Genomic DNA, 18,508 nt, shown 5'->3' with positions numbered 1-18,508 from the left:
GCTCACACTTTCTCAAAAATAAACATTAAACAAAATTAAAAACATGCGAGTTCAGGAGCCCACAGTACCCAGGGCACCCTTAGCTTCCCGCCTCCACCATGGCAGCTACAGTGTCAGTGGGCAGACAACCTGGTTTCCCTTGACCGGAAAGTGGCCGGAGCTGCCTGTCCTTAGACCGAATGCTTCCACTCTAGCCCCGGGAACTAACTCCAAACCAGGAACTACCTCCAAACAGTTCTCTGTCTTCCCAGCACCACCCACACACTGGGCATATCACTTGGCTACCTGGTTATTTGGGTTTGCTTCCAGGCCTGCCCCTGCCCATCTAATCCTGTATCTGCCTTCACCTGCCTGTACTTCCACTGGACAGGCCTCCAGTGCTCCCTAAACCCAGCATTATCAGGAGAACGTGGAATGTTCCTTGCCCTGAGACCCTTGGAGAAAAACCCGCTGCAGACCCTGCCTGCCCCATGTTGTAAGGGGTTCCCCTATTCTCCCAGGTTCTGAGGCTCCTCGTCCACTATATTTTATAGTTCCAGGTCTCCAAGTCCTGGTTCATCTTCTTTCTGGATCTTTCTCACATCTGTACCCCCCCCCCCCATTCCAACCCTATGTCAGAGGCAACCTGGCCCAGGTTTCATCTTGATTCACCTAAACCTGAACAGTAGCCTCTTAAGATGCTTTTATCTTGTCATGCCCCTACCCCATGGTGCCACAGAACAAGGACTTTGTCCACAACCCAGTTCACACCAACTTGGCCCAAACGATCTTTCCAGCTGTAACTGTGTCAGTCCCTTACAGTCCATTCATATTCCTCTTCTCGTGCCATCTCTCCCAGGCTGCCGTCCTCCCTGACCCCTTCATCCCACCAGTGTCACCCCCAGGCCTCGCTCCCAGGCCACTTCTTGGCCAACTGTGGTCTTTCCTGAATTCTATTATATCATTTTTCAAATCTCATACTGTTGCTGAACTTTTTATGCAAGTGTGACCTCCACCATGGAATGATAGAGACAGGAGTGGGGAGAGCAGGAATGATGCCTTCTCCCCAGGAGTTACAGTAACAGCTACTGTTTACTGAGAGCTGCTCCATTCCACATTCCACACTGTATCTTGAACCCTGACAAGCCCATGGTGTATTTTATAAATTATGAGACTGAAGCTCAAAGCGGTTAAATATTCTGCCCCAAGTCTAACTGATGGTTCACGAGAGCACTATACAATGTAAAAGTAGTTAGCAACCACTGAGACCCTGAGCTCCGTGGGGCTACGTCTAGCCTGATTGCCATTCTAACCTCAGAGCCCAACACAGTGCCTGGCTTACAGTACGCACCTGATAAACAATATAGAAAAGGATTTATAATCTGCTCCAAGGCCTTTACTGACTCCCATATGCTCCAGTACCTGCCCTCCCTGCTCCTCCTAACCTGTCCCAAGCCCAGGAAAATGGACCATGCCAGGTGTCCAGCACCTGTTACCTCCAGCCATAGTGGGCAGACATTCTTAGATCCACTTTGGACTTGATGTTTATTGTTTTATTATTCAAGATTTTCTTGGTTAGAACTGACAAGAACCCAACTTAAAACTACCTTAAGGAATTGATTGGTTTTTAAAACTGGGAAATCCACAGGTAGAACTGATAGAATCCAAGTCCTCAGAGTCGGGATCAAAATGCTCTCTCCCCCTGAGTATTGTCCTCACTCTCTCCTATGGCAAAATGGGCTTCTCCCATGTTTGGGGAATGGACTGCGAAGAAGAGGCCATGGCCTCAGCTCCATGTTTACATCACCCCAGCCTCTCTCCCAGAGAAAAAGAGATAGCTTTGTCTCTACATCCACTCATGTGATCACAAGGATGGATGCCAACTGACCGTACTTAATTCACACGCCCCGCTTGGCCCAGTCACTGTGCTCAGGAGATGGGGTGGCATCTTTTCCAGGCTCGTGTGTATACAGAGTCTGAGTGATGGGCCTGCCAGAACTACACAGGGGCACTTCCCTAGACGGGTGTCGGCAGTAGAGTAAGAGGGAAGGGCTGCCGTGCGGAAAACCACAGCAGTGCCCTGTCTCCTGTGGGTTTGGGGTCTGAGACTGTAGACCATTTTGAGAACCCCTCAGATAAGCTGAAGCCCCACCCCACCCATGGCCTTCTGTCAGCCCTTAGCAGTCCGTGTTCTGATCAGTTAGGGAACCAGGCAGTGGAGGTTTGGGCTGGGCCCTGGGAGCTTCCCACAGGGCTCCATGCCTTTCCTCCCTCCAGCCCGGCAGGAGAGCGGCAGGGCAGAGAGTCCAGAGCTTTGGTCTCTTCTGAGCTCTGTCGAGCAAGCCTGGGAGAGTTCCTCCACCTCGCTTATCTTCCATTTCCCCCTGTGAGGCGGAACCCGATCATCTCTAGACCCGTTGCCCATAAAATTCTGGGATTCTGAGTTTGATGTCGAGACTGACACTTGTGCACCTAGCCACCACCACATGCGTGCACGCGCACACACACACCCCACCTCTTCTGTTGCCGTGCTCAGTTCACGGTAGGCCCCTACCCTTGACATGGGGCGGTGAACAGGGCCACTTGCAGGGTATCAGGAGGATCCCCGTGGAGGACATTTCCACAGGCAGAGATACCCAGGCTCCTTGTTTACCCATGGAACCCACAAGACTGGCAGCAACCGCACCCTGGGGAGGAGATGAAGGGCGGGTAGCGGGCAGCTGTGCCTGCCCCCTTGTGACTCATCCCAAGGTGGGTTGGTTTGGCCCGCCCGGGCCCCAGGGAAGCCAGGGCTAAGGGGCGGGGTGGCCAGAAGAGGGCACAGGAGGCAAGGATCAGTGGCTGTTCAAGGGGCATTGCTGCGACTCTTGGCTCCCTGCTTTGGCTCTGTTCCTGCGGAGCCTGATGCTCCTTCCTCAAATTGAAGCAGACGCTTCTTACAGTCATAGCTCTACCAGCTGACGAGAGACTGCCTTCCTGGTTGCCTGGGAGGAGGAGGAGTCAGCAAGAAGTGTGTGGTGCTGTTAATAAAACAATCAGCTTGGTCCGACCCATCTCTGGGTTATGGAAACCAGCTACCTCGTCCCCAGCTGAAAGAGATCTCAGGAATATCTCGGGGTGGCTGCTCCAATCCCAGGATATCGATCTGAGCCTAGCTTTGCCCCAGAGGGTAGGCAGACTTGACCTGGGGTGTCACAAGACCATGGAAGCCCTGGAGAGGGAGTCCCTTACGGGGGCCAGGGTGGGGTGGGGTGGGGTGGGGGGGCTTAAAAGGCTGGCTGTTTAATAACACACACACACACCTGCTCTTGTGCTCACATATTCAGTAAGGCCTTACTCAGAAAGACCCTGCTGTAAACTCAGGGGAGTCATAGTCTTGGCTTCTAGTCTAGGTCCCTCAAAGTTCCTGATAGGAAGCTAAAACCCAAATTCAGAGCATCGGCCCGTTCTAACCCATGGAAGAGGAAAGAGAGGCAACTTTAACAGCAGGAAAGGGGGCAGAGTGAGCAGGTGGGAGGGATCCTTGATGGAGCAAGATCACTTTACCTGGGCCTTGAAAGATAAAAGGTTTCTCCAAGAGCAACGGTGAAGAGTGCTTGCAGCAACTGGCTGGCAGGAGACAGGCCCATCCCTACCAGCTCTCCTCCTGGCCCTTCCCTCTTCAAAGCCTGGATAAGCTCATGCCCACTAGGTTTCTAATGGCTGATAGAAACCTCCTGGGTTTACCCTTCCAGGCATTTTCAATTTTAATTCCAATATAATTAGCATGCAATATTAGTTTCAGGTGCATCGTATAGTGATTCAACAACTCTTTACTTTGCTCTGTGCTCACCATAAATGAGCTCTTCATACCCTGCACCTATTTCACCCATCCCCCACCCCTCTCCCCTCTGGCAACCACTAGTTTGCTCTATTTAAGAGCCTGATTTTTTTGTCTTTTTCTTTATTCCTTTGTTTCTTGAATCCCGCATATGAGTGAAATCATATGCTGTATATGTCTTTCTCTGACTGACATATTTCACTTTGCATTGTCCCCTAGATCCATCCAAGTTGCAAACATTGAGATTGCATTCTTTTTTATGGCTGAGTAATATTCCATTATGTATGTATATACCACATCTTTTCTATTCCTTCGTCTATGGATGGATACTTGAGTCGCTTCCATATCTTGGCTGTCGTAAATAATGCTGCAGTAAACCTAGGGCTGCACATATCTTTTTGAATTAGTGTTTTCATATTATTTGGGTAAATGCCCAGTAGTGGGATTATTGGATCATATGCTAATTTTACTTTTTTAAGGAAACTCCATACCGTCTTCCACAGTGGTTGCACCAGTTTGCATTCCCCCCAACGGAGCACAAAGGGTTCCTGTTTCTCCACAACCTCACCAATATTTGCTGTTTCTTACATTTTTGATTTTAGCCATTCTTCCATTTTTTTTTGAGAGAGAGCGTGCAAGCGAGCATGCAAGCCAGGATGGGACAGAAGGAGAGAGAGAATCTTAAGCAGGCTCGACGTTCAGTGCAGAGCCTGATGCAGGACTCGATCCCACAACCCTGGGATCATGACCCAATCCAAAATCAAGAGTCTGACACCCAACCAACTGAGCCACCCAGGCTCCCCCTCCAGGTAATTTTTAAAATCAAAAAATTTTAGGTATAACTTATATACCATAAAATTCACCCTTTTAAAGTATACAATTCAGTGGCTTTTAGGATTTTCACAAGGTTGAATAACCATCACCACTAATTCCCAAATATTTTCAGAAACCCTGAACCCATGAGCACACGCTCCCCAATCCCGCATCCCTCAGCTTCTGGCAACCACACACCTATTTCCTGCCTCTACAGATTTCCCTAATCTGGACACTTCATATAAATAGAATCATATAATATGTGGCCTTTTATGACCGGTTTCTTCCATTTAACATCAGGTTTTTGAGATCCATCCATGTTGTAGCATACAGCAGCACTTCTTTCCTTTTCGTGACTAATATTCCATTGTATGGATATAACATCTTTTGTGTATCCATTCATCAGTTTGGGTTGTTGGGTCATCTGAGGTGTTTCCCCATTTGGGCTATTAGGCACAACGCTGCTAGAGTATTCATGAACAAGTTTTTGGGTGGACATAGTTTTTCATTCTCTTGGGTATATACCTGGAAGTGCAATTGCCTGGTTACATGGTAACTCTAGGTTTCATTTGTTGAACTACCAGGCGGTGTTCTAAAGTGGGTGCGCCATTTTATATTCCCACCAGCAATGTACAGAGATTCCAATTTCTCCACATCTTCACCACTGTGTGTTATTGCCCATTTATTGATTATAGCCATCCAAGTGGGTGTGAAGTGGTATCTCATGGTGGTTTTGATTTTCATTTCCCCCAGTGACCTGCCAGGAAAATTTGCACTATAGGAGATGATGCTTCAGTCATCATCAGGCCAAGTTGACCATGGTAGCTCCTGGGATGGTAGTAGAAGCCACCTTACTCTGAAGATTCACCTATTTGTTTGCTCATAACGAATATTTGTAAACACTTGTTAGGCACCCCGTTACATCTCAAGCACTATGCTGAACATTGGAGTTTGTTGTTGAAGACAGACATGGACCTTGTCCAGATGGAGCTTACATTTGGGTGAAGGAGCTGGTCACTTAATTATGTTAGAATAAGTACTAGACGTGCAAATGTACACAGCTAAGAGAAGGAGTGAGGGAGGAGCCTGGGAAGCCTCTCTGAGACGCTGATACTTTGAAAACCCTGGACAGGAAGACACCTGGCTTGGTAGAGGAGCTGAACTAAGCCAGTATAGTATGAATATACTCTGAGAGAGGGATAGGACATGAAGTGGGGGAGGCGGGGGGACTGGGGGAAGGTATTCTGAGTGTAAATGGAAGCCATTGGAGGGTTTTGATTGTGGCAGTGATTGACCACTTTTACATATTTTAAAGATCACTTTGACAGCAATGAAGCAAAATGGTGAGAGATGAAGGCAAGAGTGAGGGCAGAAAGAGCGGTGAAGAGGCTGTGTTGTGGTCATCCGAGAGAGAGACCATGGAGGCCCGGGCTGGGGACCAGTGGGGACACATGGACAGAGCCTTGTGAGGAGGTAGAAAGGCAGCCTCAGTGATAGATGGGTGGGAATAATAAAGGACGGAAAGGTATTCAAGATGCCCTCCAGGTCTTAGGTTTGTGCTGCTCAGAGCAAGCCTGGGGGAGCAAGTGACTGGGCAGATGATCAGGAGCCCCACCTGGGGAGGCTGTGGACCATCCCAATGGGGGCGTCAAGAGGGGGCGGCCAGAGTCTCCAACCTGGAGTCCGTAGGTCATTTTCACTTCCCCAAACATGGGAGAACACAGTGAAGAAATACGGATATGCTGACAAGGGAGCGTAGACAAGCTGCCGTGGGAGTCCGTGTGTGCTGGAACAGCATGAATGTGCATCTTCAGTGTGGAAATCTTCCTGGCGTGAGCCTTCCCCACCAGCAGAGCTGGGCTGTGGGGACTTGGGAAGGCCCTGCCATCAGAGTGGGTGGCCTCAAGTTCCTTCTGAAGTGGAGAGGCCTGTGGTCATTTCCCCCCACAACCCCCTCTGTGACTGGCTCCCCCATTGCCCACCCTTTTTTGCCTTACTGGGCCTTGGCCTAGTCCCCATGATGACATGGTTCTGACAGCCCAGGCCGTGCATCCCAGCTGAGGCCCCATCTTGCTTCAAGAGTCATCCTCTGCCTCCCAAGGCCTCCACGAGCACAGACATGCATGTGGACAGCTGTGGTCCCCGCCACCGTCCTCACGTCTGTCCGCTGCTCACTCAGCGCGGCAGTGGGCAGTCTTTGCCACCCACAACCACAGAGGGAATCAAGACTCCTGCCTTAGCCAGCTCCCTCGAGAGGCCCCGGCCGGTGGTCCACACCGTGTTTGCGTTCGTCTGCTGATGTCAAGCCTCGGTGCTGACGTGTTCTTCCACGAGGGACTGGCCGGCTGGTGAGAAGGCTCAACCAGGCGTCAGGAGCCCCGAGGCCTTGTCACAACACACACCGTGGCTCTGGACGGGCGTCCCCCTGCTCTTTTTCTTCACTCCTCCTTGTCAGTGTAACTGAAGGGCAGGGCAACCTCTGGTGTCCCCCAGAGCAACGGATTTTACAGCTCGCAGGCAAGATCACCTCAGCTGTTTCTCTTCTCTGTCCTTTTCTTGGTTCCCTGGGTCTCCCTGACCCAGAGTGGGCAGAGACCAGCAGAGGCCTCCTGTCCCTGCCGGCACGCAGGTCCCAGCTGTTGGCAGGGGACCACCGCAGGGTTGGGGTTCAGGGATGTCAGAGCAGCAGCAGGCATGGTGTGGAGGGGAAGGTGGGAGCTGGCCCTGCCCGCCGGGTTTTATCAGCAAGCTCCTCAGACATATACAGAGGCAGAGCTGTGTATACACTCCCAGTCCCCGCGCTCCATCTGTCTCCCACATGTCTAAACACTGAGGGCGCCAAGTGCCTGCCCTCCTCCTCCTCCTCTCAACCCCATCACCACGGAGAGGGGGTGAATAGGGACTCGGTACCCCTGAGGAGACAGGAGCACCTCAGGAGGCTGCTGCTGGGTGGGAGTGAGAGACCCTCAGAGCCCCAGAGGCTGAGGGACTCCCCGATCTGGGTACACAGCCTCGGGAGTTAGCTTACAGACGAAAACATTTGGGGCAAGACTTTTCGCTTGAAACCAGGTTTCTGGATGGCATCCCGTGGGTGAGCAGGACCTTAGTTATTTTCATGGATCAAATGAATCTGACCAATCAGATGTGCTGTGTGGGTCAGCAGCCTTAAAGCCCAGCCTCACTCTCACCAAGTTTTCACTTCCCGGCCATCATACAGGCCTCTCTCAAGCCCACCTCCTGTCCAGCAACCTGACGTCCAGGATTTATAACCTGGGCAGTCGAGGCCTGGACGCTCCCTTCCAAGGCAACAGCTGACTGGGTGGGGGAGGACAGGGCTGCCTTGTGAGAGCAGATGCAATGAAAACCCTGGGGTGGGGGCTTATGCGATGGGCAGAGCAGCCTCTCTAGCATTCCTGGGAGGCTTGTCCCCTCTGGGACAAAGGAGGAAGACATAGAAGCTAGGATTCTCCTCCCATCTCTCTAGATCTTAGAGAATGAGTGTCCTAAAGGTGCCATTCCCTTCAAAGCCCAGCTCCCTTCCAGCCACCCTACCTCGAGAGCCCAAGCAGTGCAGACTGATAGAGATGTCTCCTTCCAGCACCCCTGTGACTTTGTTCCCTACAAAACACATGGTGTCTCATCCACCTGCAGGGGAGCCCCTAGAAAGGCAGGCAAGAAGTGAGCTCCTATTCCAGCAGAAGGAGCATTTTCTGCTAGTCTCTCATCCCTTCCCAAATACAGCAAATCTTCCTGGCCTTTGGAGGTTTGCCCAGAGCACGGGTGCACCACCAGCAGGGTGGTGCTGGGCAAAGGGTTAGAGCTCCTGATGGCCTCCCCTTTGCCTTGTTGGTGCCTGGGAGGGACCACCAGACCTTCCCTCTCCAGCTATTCCTGCAGTTCCTGATCTTCCAACTTTGAGATGAGCCATGAAGGGCCATGAAAGAGGTGGTGCCTGGGGCCCAGAGGTGGTCTCAGTGGGTCACTGGTACGTGTCTCTCATACCCCCAGTGAGTACCACTCTATCATCATGGTCGGGGCATGCCCGGAAGTGCAACGAGACGGCCAAGTCCTATTGTGTCAATGGAGGCGTCTGCTACTACATCGAGGGCATCAACCAGCTCTCCTGCAAGTAAGTGACCAGTGGGGGTGGGCGTGGGGGCAAGACTAGGGTGAGAGACGCTCGGGCAGAAGTGGAGGGCTCTAGGAAAAGTGGGCTTCAGGCCACTGACAGGGGGTCCCCAAGGGGTGTAGACAGGGAGGTTTGCCCCACTTCCCAGGCCTTTCCTAGAATATAGGGAGATGTAAACTCTGAAGGGCTCAGGGCTTCTGCAGTGCCAGGTTCTCAGGCCCCTACCCACCCCCTCTCCCAGTGTCCACCCTTTCACCACCACCTTTTAGGGAGATGGGGATGCCAGTCTATGCCCTAGGCACTGGGTTCTCTCTCCCCCTCCCTTTCTCTCTCTCCCCCTTCTCTCTGTACCACTCACCCCCCCCCCCGCCCCATTTCTCAGCAACTCTCCAAACTGTGTTCTGATGAACATTTCCCATGGTGTGTCTTCCCCAGCAGTGAAGAGCCTGGCAGGGTCCGGCAAAACACAATTCCCAGTGCCCTTGGTAGTGGAGGGTCTGCTCTCAGAGCCTTGAGAGGAGACGAGGACTCTGCGTCCGGTGCTCACCTCAAGACCTGGCTACTCTCCCTGCCTGGTGTTCAGATACACCCTGGGTGCTGCTTCTGCCACTTCAGACCCTAGCCCCTCTCTATGGGGTGAGGGGACACCAGCAAAGACACCACTCTGGCTGTGGCCCAGACACAACCTGGGGAAGGTCAAGGTTAAGAAGAAGCTCAAGTTGGGGCTTCTCTACCCAGCAGGATTTTCATCCTACTCCCCTTAGCAAACAGGGCAGATGGGAGCACAGTAACCCAGGAGGGCTTGTTCAGGTCCAGCTGGGTCCTATTCAAGCAGCTGGGTCCTATTCAAGCAGCTGGGTCCTATTCAAGCAGTTGAGCCCACGGGACCCCTGACAGGTTCTCTGGTGGGTGTATGAGGAGCCGGAGGAAGAGCTTGGTGAGGGCAGTACAGGTTCTGGCCAGATCCTGAGGAGGGGTAGGGGGCACTAGTTAACAACTTTGGGTTTTCAAAGCACCCCAAGCCTAGGACCCTGGCAAGGTGCCACAGTTGCCCCATTCCCATGGCATCTGGGCAAAAGCCACTAGAGTATTAGTAGAAATTCAGAGAGGCATTTGCCCTCCTCACAGACAAGGTCAGATTCAGCACTTCTCAGCTCTCCTGCCTCTGGGCTCCAGCTCCAGAGCTGCATCCCCCCACTGACTACAGCCTTAGCCAAAGACCCCTCCACCTCACACGGGGTAATGAGGGGCCGTGCCTCCTTGACACTCTCCCCTCTGTGCCGGGCTAGCTGAGCTAGACCCGGACTGCCAGGCAGATCTGTGCCTCTTTCCCCAGCGGGCCTCCTTTGCCGGCTTCCCCCCCAATCCCACCCTGCACCTGCTGCCATCCCCTTACTGTCCTCCCCCATCCTGAATTTGCAGCCACAGCAGGTCCCCCAGGGAAATTCTCAGCCTGGACTCAGCCCCTCATCTTTCCCTCCTTCTGCCTCTAGGAGGCTGCCACATTAGTGCTAAAGACCGTGTGGAACATTCTAGACTTGAAAATGGTCTGAGCTCTCTGCAATACATCTACAGAAACTCATAAGCGTTCTGGAGTACCCCACAGACATGGCCCAGCCCTGCAGGCCCCTCTTTTTTTAATCCCCAAACACACACACACACACACACACACACACACACACACACAATACACACATACACACCACACCTCCCTAGCCCCTTGGACCCTGGAACCTTGAAGGAATCCAGCAGCATTAAGGAGATCAGCCCTGGCTCCAGGCAGGGAAGTTTTCAGCCACCCAGGACAGATGCCAGGGCCACAGAGGGCCATGGGATTGCAGGGCTCCAGTGCTAGCATTTAGCATGGAAAGTGGTGTGATGAGCTTGTGAGATTCCAAAGGGTCCTGCCAGCAAGGCTGTAGCCCTAGGACCTTCTGAGTCACCCCCAGCTAAATCTGAGAGTAGCAGAGGGCAGGAGCCTAAATCATTATGAAGATGGTGTCCTGTGCCCCTCCTCACCAGGGCAACTGGGATTCCCTGCTTAGAATTTGACCTTGGTACCCAGAAGCACCACCTCCCCATTTCAACCTGCCCTAGGTCAGCCCTAGCCAGGGCTCCTAGAACCAACTTCCCTGACTCCCTGAGCCCTCAGGGGAGATCGCTTTCAGGAGGGCAAGTCCTCAGAGCTGTGCTGGAGAAGGACAGGGGGGTGGGGGGCAGGGCAGAACCCAGAGGCCATTCTGGGGGTGGGTGAGCCGGGAGGGAAGTGGGGGGCAGGCCTCTTGGGATTCCTGATGACACCTGAATGGAATAAAAAGGAAAGAATATAGGAAACAGAACTCACGTCTTACCATTTGTGCTGTTTGTTTACTTTTTATTTTGATTTTTTTGCATTTCCGCTTAGCTTGGATAATGAAACTAGACTGGTCAGTTTCATTCCAGTTTCTATAAAACTCAGTTTTCCTTCCTGGTTTTCTGACACTTGTTGTTGTGTATTGGTTCAGAGCCCTGCAGGGAGTGTTGGAAAGCAGGCACACTCCGTCCCTGTTTTTCTGGAATTCAGAGCCAAAAGAAACAGTGTCACTGATACTGAATTTTGTTTTAAAGAAAGAAAACTTAGGGGGATTTGAAAATGGGGGTCCAAATCAAGGTGACTGTCTCCTGTCTGGGCCAGACAGGGACCTCTGCACTTCTTCTCGCTGCTTTCTCCTCTTCTCTCCGTGTTTTTGTAGAGCACGGTTGGTGCGTGACTCTTGGGGACTGGTTCAGGGGATGATGACAGAACAAGACTCTCTTTCCAGCCCTGTGCACATACCAGCGGCATGCCTCCCTTTCCCATCAAGCTCATCCCTCCCCCTCTTCTGCTCCCCCTGTCCCTCCCCATGTTCAGGTGGTTCCCCCATCCCATACCCATCTGCCTGCTCATCCTCTCCACATCTCCACCCCACCCCTCATGAGGCCAGAGACCCTTCACCCCCTCCAGTGCCCCGGGGCACACCCTCATCCTTCATCCTCCCCCTCCCTCGGGTGAGGGCAGCACACATGGCATTATCCCCAGGCTACCAAAAGGAGAAACTGAGGCCCGGGAGGTGGGTGGGAAAATGGGGAGGCAGAGTTCCAACCTGTCACCCCAGATACAGCCCATGGGCTCTCCTCTCTGCCCCTGTCTCACCCTGCTCTTCTCCAGCCCTGGGCACAGATCTTCCCATAGTCATAGCTCATGATGTGGGGGAGGGCTGAGAAAGCTATGACCTGCCACTCCTTTTAATCTGTCCCCTGTGCTGCTGAAACTCAGAGCGCCAATCCCTCTTTCAGTGGGAACCCACTACCGGCCAGCCATCCACACTGAGTCAGACCCCACTCGTGGTGGACGGGTTTGTGTAGCCCATACCCTGTTACATGGTCCTGAGTGCAGGGTAGCAAGGCTGTAGGCCCACTCCCAGAATCTTCTCTAGGGAAGCCTAAGGCTCCCGGATGTGGCTCATTTTCAACAAGCAGGGATAAGGAGAGCCCAGGAGCCTCCTGGAAGGATCTAATGCCCAAAGAACAGTATGGGGAGCCAGTCCCCAACCCCTGTGCTATGCCCATCCCCCATTGCCTTTTCTTTTAGTCAGCCAGTGGGGAACACATGTCCCAGGGCAGGAAGATTAGGACCGTATTACATAACTCCAGGGGGGCACATTCACGTTCTAGACCGTGTCCGTGGTGCCACCTGGGGTTGTACAACTCAGTGGTCATGAAAGATCTGCGGAGCCAGTTGGGGCAGTCCAGGCTGGGTGTGGGATCAGGGACTCAGGGATGTGCTTAGTTATCATCAGTCTCCCAAGAGCCATGGGACAGCATCCCTTGACTATCAGCAGAGATAAATTTTCCCTTTGCCCCTCCTGCCCCTGCACTACCCCATTCTCTCTCTTAAACAAAAATACACACACACACACACACACACACACACACACACGAGCTGGGCTAATCTTAGACATTGGACACTGTCAAATGTATCTCTTTCTTATTCCTTTGAGGGTTCCAAGAATCATTTTGGCAATTTCCTGGGTCTTTATCCTCCACCCCCAAAGGTGCTGCTGCTTTATTCTCCCCTCTAGTCCCCACCCCAAGTGGATATCAGTCTCTGAGAGCTGAGAAAGGAGAGCTGAGCCTGACTGGAGCTGGTTGGAAAGCCTTAGGCCCTACTTCCATTTTCCTGGGACGGGACGCTTAGGTCAGAGAAGGATATATTAAGGGTTAGCCGCCGCTGCCTCCTCCTCCTCCTCCTCTCCCTCCTCCCGGGAGCCACCCTGTTCAACAGGATGAACGTGCATCAGTTTCCCTTGTAACCACTCCCCCTCCACTTTCTTCAGACACACTTCCCAGTCCTCCACCCCTACCCACTGGCTAGGCATACCTCCGCACACTGCCACCACTGCAGGGACCAGCCTCCTGCCTCCCCTGAGGGAGATGCCATCAAGGCCCAGAGAAACTCCAGCTGTCTGCTCACCAGCCACTCCCCACCCCCCAGCTAGATTGGAGTCAACAGGATTTCCCCGAGGGTCTATCACAGCCAATGGGAGCCACCCCCTATAAGCTCAAGAGGTCGCTGATGGTTGGTTTACACGAGAATGCTAAGAGGTAGAGTACTCTCACCTCTTGAGAAGGTTTACTGATTAATGTTGCACAGTGATCTATTATTGAGGAAACATCCGTGATGGGGTTACCTAATTTCCCCAAGAAAAAGAGGCAGAAGCAGCCAAAACCCATCTTCGAGTAGGGGAATGGGGGGGGGGGTCAGTCTGGCCCTGACTTTAAGCCTCCCTTAGGTATCTGGCCTTGCTGGGGTTCAGAGGAGAGTACAGGGCAGGGCATGTCTCCCAGAAGTCTGCAAGACAGGGACTCACTTGAGAGGAGAGGGGCAGCCAGAGAGCAGAAGAAAGTGTACCTGGGGGTAAGGACAAGGTCAGGGAGAGTGGGTGGTGCTCTGTAGCTACAGAGGAGACAACATGGGAGAATGCGGTCCCACCAGAGCCAGGCAGTGACGGAGGAGCAGGTCATGGGGAAAAGACAGGCGTCCAGGCAGCCAGTAGACCCCTAACTGGAAGAAGCTTCAGGGTTCTCAGGGAGCCTGCTTTAGCCCTCCCCATCCCCGATTGTGGTTCTTGCCACCTGAGGGTAGATAGCCTGCACCTGGCCTTGGCAGGCCAGCTGTGAGACGTTGGTAATTCCGGCTCCTCCCCAGCCTCACCTTGTTCCCCACTAAGCCTTTTTCCCCCCTGTGTATTGCTCTAGGGCAGCCTTCCCCAAACCATGTTAACAAGGGTTCCTCAAAAAACGTCTTCCTTGGTCAAATAAATTGGGAACATACTGGAATATTCAAGCTCTTTCCTCCTACAAAACTTTTACTAGCCTTTCATATGCACTGCAACTCTATAAGGAAGTCTGGGAACGGATTTCCTAAATTTATTTGGCCACAGAACCCTCTTTGAGAGAACAGATGAAACACCTCCAAGGTCACCTTTGTCATGGGCACACAGTCTGGGAACAGCATTCCGGAGTTCTCCTTTGAGCTTTCTGGGGGCTGTTTCATGGATGAGAAAACCTGCCCAGGGCCCTGGAGAGAACCCTTTGGTAGGGCCTGGAAGGAATGGCTTCCCAGAACTTGGTATTCTGGAAGGCTCCCGGCATCCTACCTGACTGCCTGGCACCAGGGGCTACCTTTCTGGCTTCATGGGACCCCAGGCAGGTCAGAAGGGAAGTCTCCACACCCACAGGACAATTGGGCATTAGGTTCCCAATTTCCCCACCCGCTTCCCTCAATCATCCTCCTCTCCGCCCCACCCCTGCCCCCCACCACCCATGGAGCAACACCGGGTAGAGAGATTTTGAAGATTTCTGAGCCCTCCCCCCAGCCCTGACTCCAGCCCCTGCAGCTACGAGTGTGTCCCAGCGCCCGACTTGGTTTTCTCATTCATCACTGTGCACTTTGATTTCTAACCTGAGCCTCGCGGATGATGCCAGTTTGTTCTGTGATTTTTCCCCTTTTCCTTCTCCAGATGTCCAAACGGATTCTTCGGACAGAGATGTTTGGAGAAACTGCCTTTGCGATTGTACATGCCAGATCCTAAGCAAAGTATGTTTGAAGATACAAACACAAGTCCCTGCTCCTTAGAAAGCTTCCGGGTGCAGTCCCCCCAATGTAGGGCATAGGGCCAGGGGTGTTGGTTGTATTGATCTTTGGCTGTTTTGTTTTGTTTCTCTTTTCTTTTTTTGTATTTTGGTTTGTTCTTTTGTTTTGCTTTGTTTTTCATTTTTTGGCCTAATCCTTGGGTTTAAAGTTCAGGGCTGCAGGTAAGGGGCAGAGTGGCAAGGCCAGTACAAGCGGTAACGGTGGCAAGGAACCCAGCTGGCATCGGCAGGAGCCCGTGCCGGGGTGTTGCAATGCCTGTGTCTTGCTATCCTGGCTCTCTCTTTCTGGTTTTCTTTCTTTTGGTAGGTGCCCTGTGGGATACACCGGGGACAGGTGTCAGCAGTTCGCAATGGTCAACTTCTCCAGTATGTCTCTTTCTTCTATTTCTTTTCCTCCCTGGTGACTGACAATCTCCCCCACGCGAGGGACCGACCGGGCCTTGCCTAGAGAGACTAGAGGGAGCCGTGGGGGAAGGGAGGGGGGTAGGGAGTGGTAGTGTCCTGGGCTCCTCTCAGTCGTCAGTGCTAACTAGAAGCCTGTTCGGAGGAGACGGATTTGCCCCCCTGCCACCCCCCACCCCCGTCCCGATTCTTGGCTGGGCACAGTAACAGCCCCGGATTCTCTCTGCAAGCGTGGGGGGGGGGGGGGGGGGGGGGGCTGCGCTCAGGCCTCCGCACCACTTCCGAGAGCGGACAGCCTGGCCAGCAATGGGAGAAGCCTGAGCGGGGCCCTCGCCTGCCTTTTAAAGCCTGTTGAGGATGTCAGGTGCTGATGGGGCCAGGCAATGAGTGTATGCACGTGTGTGCTGGTGCGTTTGCGAGAGACAAACAAGTTCTCAGCCTGTCTTTGGGTCTGGCCAGAGTTTGTTTTATTTGACTTGGGGCGATGGGGGAGAGTGGGGAAGGGGATGCTGAGGGAGAACAAGCCCCAGGGCACTGGTTTCCACAGAGGCCAGAGGCTAGAGACATTTATGCGGCTCAAGGATAGGGTGGGATGGGGGTTTGCTGCCTACTAAAAGAGGAAATGAGGATTCAAGGGATGATTGGTGATTCTCTCCAGGCCCTCTCTGGTCTGAGTCCCCATCCAGGACTCCATTCCCTTCCTTTCTTCCACTTGTGAGGTTAGAGCTTTCTGGTTTGCCTAGTTAGCTGGAAAAAAAAAAAAAAAGGTGAGCCCTGCAGCAGAAAGACGAGACCCTAATTATAGAGTGTTTTATTTGAGGCTGGGAACAATTTCTTCAAGCATCACCAGGTGGAGGCATAGCAGAGCAAAAAGCCCCCGGCCAGCTATGGACTCCATCTGGGGCCCACCAGTCTCTTGGCCTGCAAGGCAGGACACTGTCACCCATCCTTCAGAACATACTAGGCCACCCCACCTCCTCCTCTCCTAGGACAGCTGTATCCCATGAAGAATTAGGAACCAAAGTGATGGTGCCTGGGTGAGAGGCAGAGCTCCAGGAGACGCCTAGAGCAGGACCCAGAGGGTCATTTAGGTAGCCCTTTGGAGAAAAGTGGTTTTTGAGTTTGGGTCTCAGGGTAGAGAAACAAGTCTACCCAGTCCTCCTTAGGCGACAGCACAAAAGCCTAGAAATCATCACCTCCTTTTCCCTGCTAGAGCTTGGAAGCCATGACATAAAGAGGAAAGTAGAGGCCGCAGGGAGGTGGGGGCTGGTCAGCCCAGACGGTCAACTGTCTTCACAGTGTGTGGGAGGCAGCACTCCCCCCAGACCCCTCCGGCTGAAGGCCAGGGAGGAAGGCTATGGGGATAAGAGGAGAGCTGTGGGCAGGGCATGTGGTCCAGAATTCTCCAGAGCCCAGGCTCCAGGAAGAATTGCAGAGTCAGATCCAGCCCCACCTATGGAAGACCATAGGTCAGGAGGGGCCTCAGGAGGGAACAGAGCAGCCAGGCCAAGGCTAAGGACCAGGGGAAAGAGGCAATGGAGGACCTATTCCTGTTCACCCTTAGGTCCAGAGCCTCCCTGGCTTATGGGACTATTCTGGACAGGGAGTCCCAGCCCGTCCCGAATCAGAGGAGCAGAGCCTCCAGAACTTGGCCATTGGCCAAGCTTCTCTGCCAGCTGGGCCGCTTCAGCTTTCAGCTCAGAGCTGCTTGAAGGGTCAGCAGGGCCTCAGGAGCCCAGAAAAAGTCTAGAAATGCTGCCACAGGTCTTTCTGCCTAGTGTCATCAGGATCATTGCTGTTACCTTTGCATGAAGGATTTCTAGTCTTCAAGCACTTTACCCAGAGCACTTACGGCATCAGATAATTATTGAAAAGGTAGCAGAAAATGCTACCTTTAAGTGTTCAGGCTTTGGATTCAGATAGATCTGAATAAAAATGCCAGCTGCTGAGCTCACTAGTTCTGGGGCCTCATTTAACCTCTCCGAGTTTGTTTTCTCATCTCTAAAATGGGGGTAGTAACATTTACACCTCGAGGGTTGCCGTTGAGGATGGGAGTGCAGTGCTCCCTACGAAGGCTTAGCAGAGAGCCGGCCGCTGTTGATGGAGAGCAGCTGAGTACCTCTTGCGGCTACAGCTGGTATGGGGTAGGAGGCAGGAGGTCCCCCACCAGTACCCTGGTGGCTGACTCCCAGCAAGCCCTGAGCAAGGGGTCTGACTTTCTCCCTCTGCCCAGACAGCCTCTAGACCAGATTACCTTTTGCAGAGTCCATGGAAACAGAGCCTATGGCCACAATTGCATTCCTTCTTCCCCTGACAGCCACTCCATTTCCTGAGAGTCAAAACCTGCACATCGGTATACCCCCCAAGTGAAAGAACACACACATGTACCTACATACACACACACACGTAAGCACCTACTGACACGTGCTCAAACACACAAGCACACGCCTGCACTCACACGCACAAACACATGAGCACGTGCTCTCATCAGGGGCCCGCATCCTGGCCTCCCCGGCCAGGCCCCTGTAACTGTGTGTCATAAGATGTGTCCAGGATGAAGACTTTGTGTATCATCTGGTAAACCTGGCCCTGCTGGGAGTCCAGCATCGGGTTGCCATGGTTACTGGTCAATATGCAAGTGTCTGCCCAATAGGACCTGTGACTCAATGGTGCCACTCTGTCCTGGCTGAGTGGCAGCCTATGAACATGATGACTGGGGGGCATCTTTGACAGGGGCAGACATAGCCACCGTCCCTTCAGAATCCATCCCCTGTGAGAGGAAAGCAGGGCTGCCTTCCCGGCAGTGACATCACCAGTCCTGTCAGCCACCGCTGACCCACCCAAAACCGTACTGGCCTTCAACTGAAAGGGGAGGTCAGTTAGGAGGCCCAGAAGCTGCTGCCGCCGCTATTACTTGGTTCCCAGAGCAGAGAAGCAGGAGAAAACTCGTCAAAGGCTTTGGGACCCAGCTCGCTACGCCAGGTGGTCAGTTCTCATGACTAAACCAGTCAGGCCCAGAGACTCAATCAGCAGGAACAGAAAAGGACTTCCAGCTGATGGCCCCCATGCTCTCCTTCCCCTACAGGAGACGAGAACATCAGAACACAAGTTCACCTCCTCCCTGGATGTCATGGCGCTGACTGTGCATGTGGGGAGGCCACAGACTGCGCCCCTTCATACACACTGAGCCT

The 18,508-nt window shown here is 53.0% G+C and overlaps 1 protein-coding gene across 5 annotated transcripts in view; it reads left to right on the top strand.

The window, feature by feature from the left end:
• NRG2 (neuregulin 2) overlaps window positions 1-18,508 on the top strand; it is a 185,235-nt gene that overhangs the window by 154,645 nt on the left and 12,082 nt on the right. For 2 of the 5 annotated variants that reach the window (XM_030319533.1, XM_030319506.1), the window contains exons 4-5: window positions 8,621-8,741; window positions 15,223-15,281. The exons of 1 other annotated variant lie outside the window; for it this stretch is intronic. In XM_030319533.1, the coding sequence (XP_030175393.1) occupies window positions 8,621-8,741; window positions 15,223-15,281 (180 nt within the window). Of the gene's footprint in view, window positions 1-8,620; window positions 8,742-14,782; window positions 14,860-15,222; window positions 15,282-18,508 lie in introns of all 5 variants that reach the window. 2 more of the 5 variants (XM_030319524.1, XM_030319516.1) reach the window with 1 other exon arrangement.

The sequence above is a fragment of the Lynx canadensis genome, chromosome A1 (genome assembly GCF_007474595.2).
Source record: "Lynx canadensis isolate LIC74 chromosome A1, mLynCan4.pri.v2, whole genome shotgun sequence".
Lineage (NCBI taxonomy): Eukaryota > Metazoa > Chordata > Mammalia > Carnivora > Felidae > Lynx > Lynx canadensis.
This window is presented reverse-complemented; position numbering and strand designations above follow the sequence as displayed.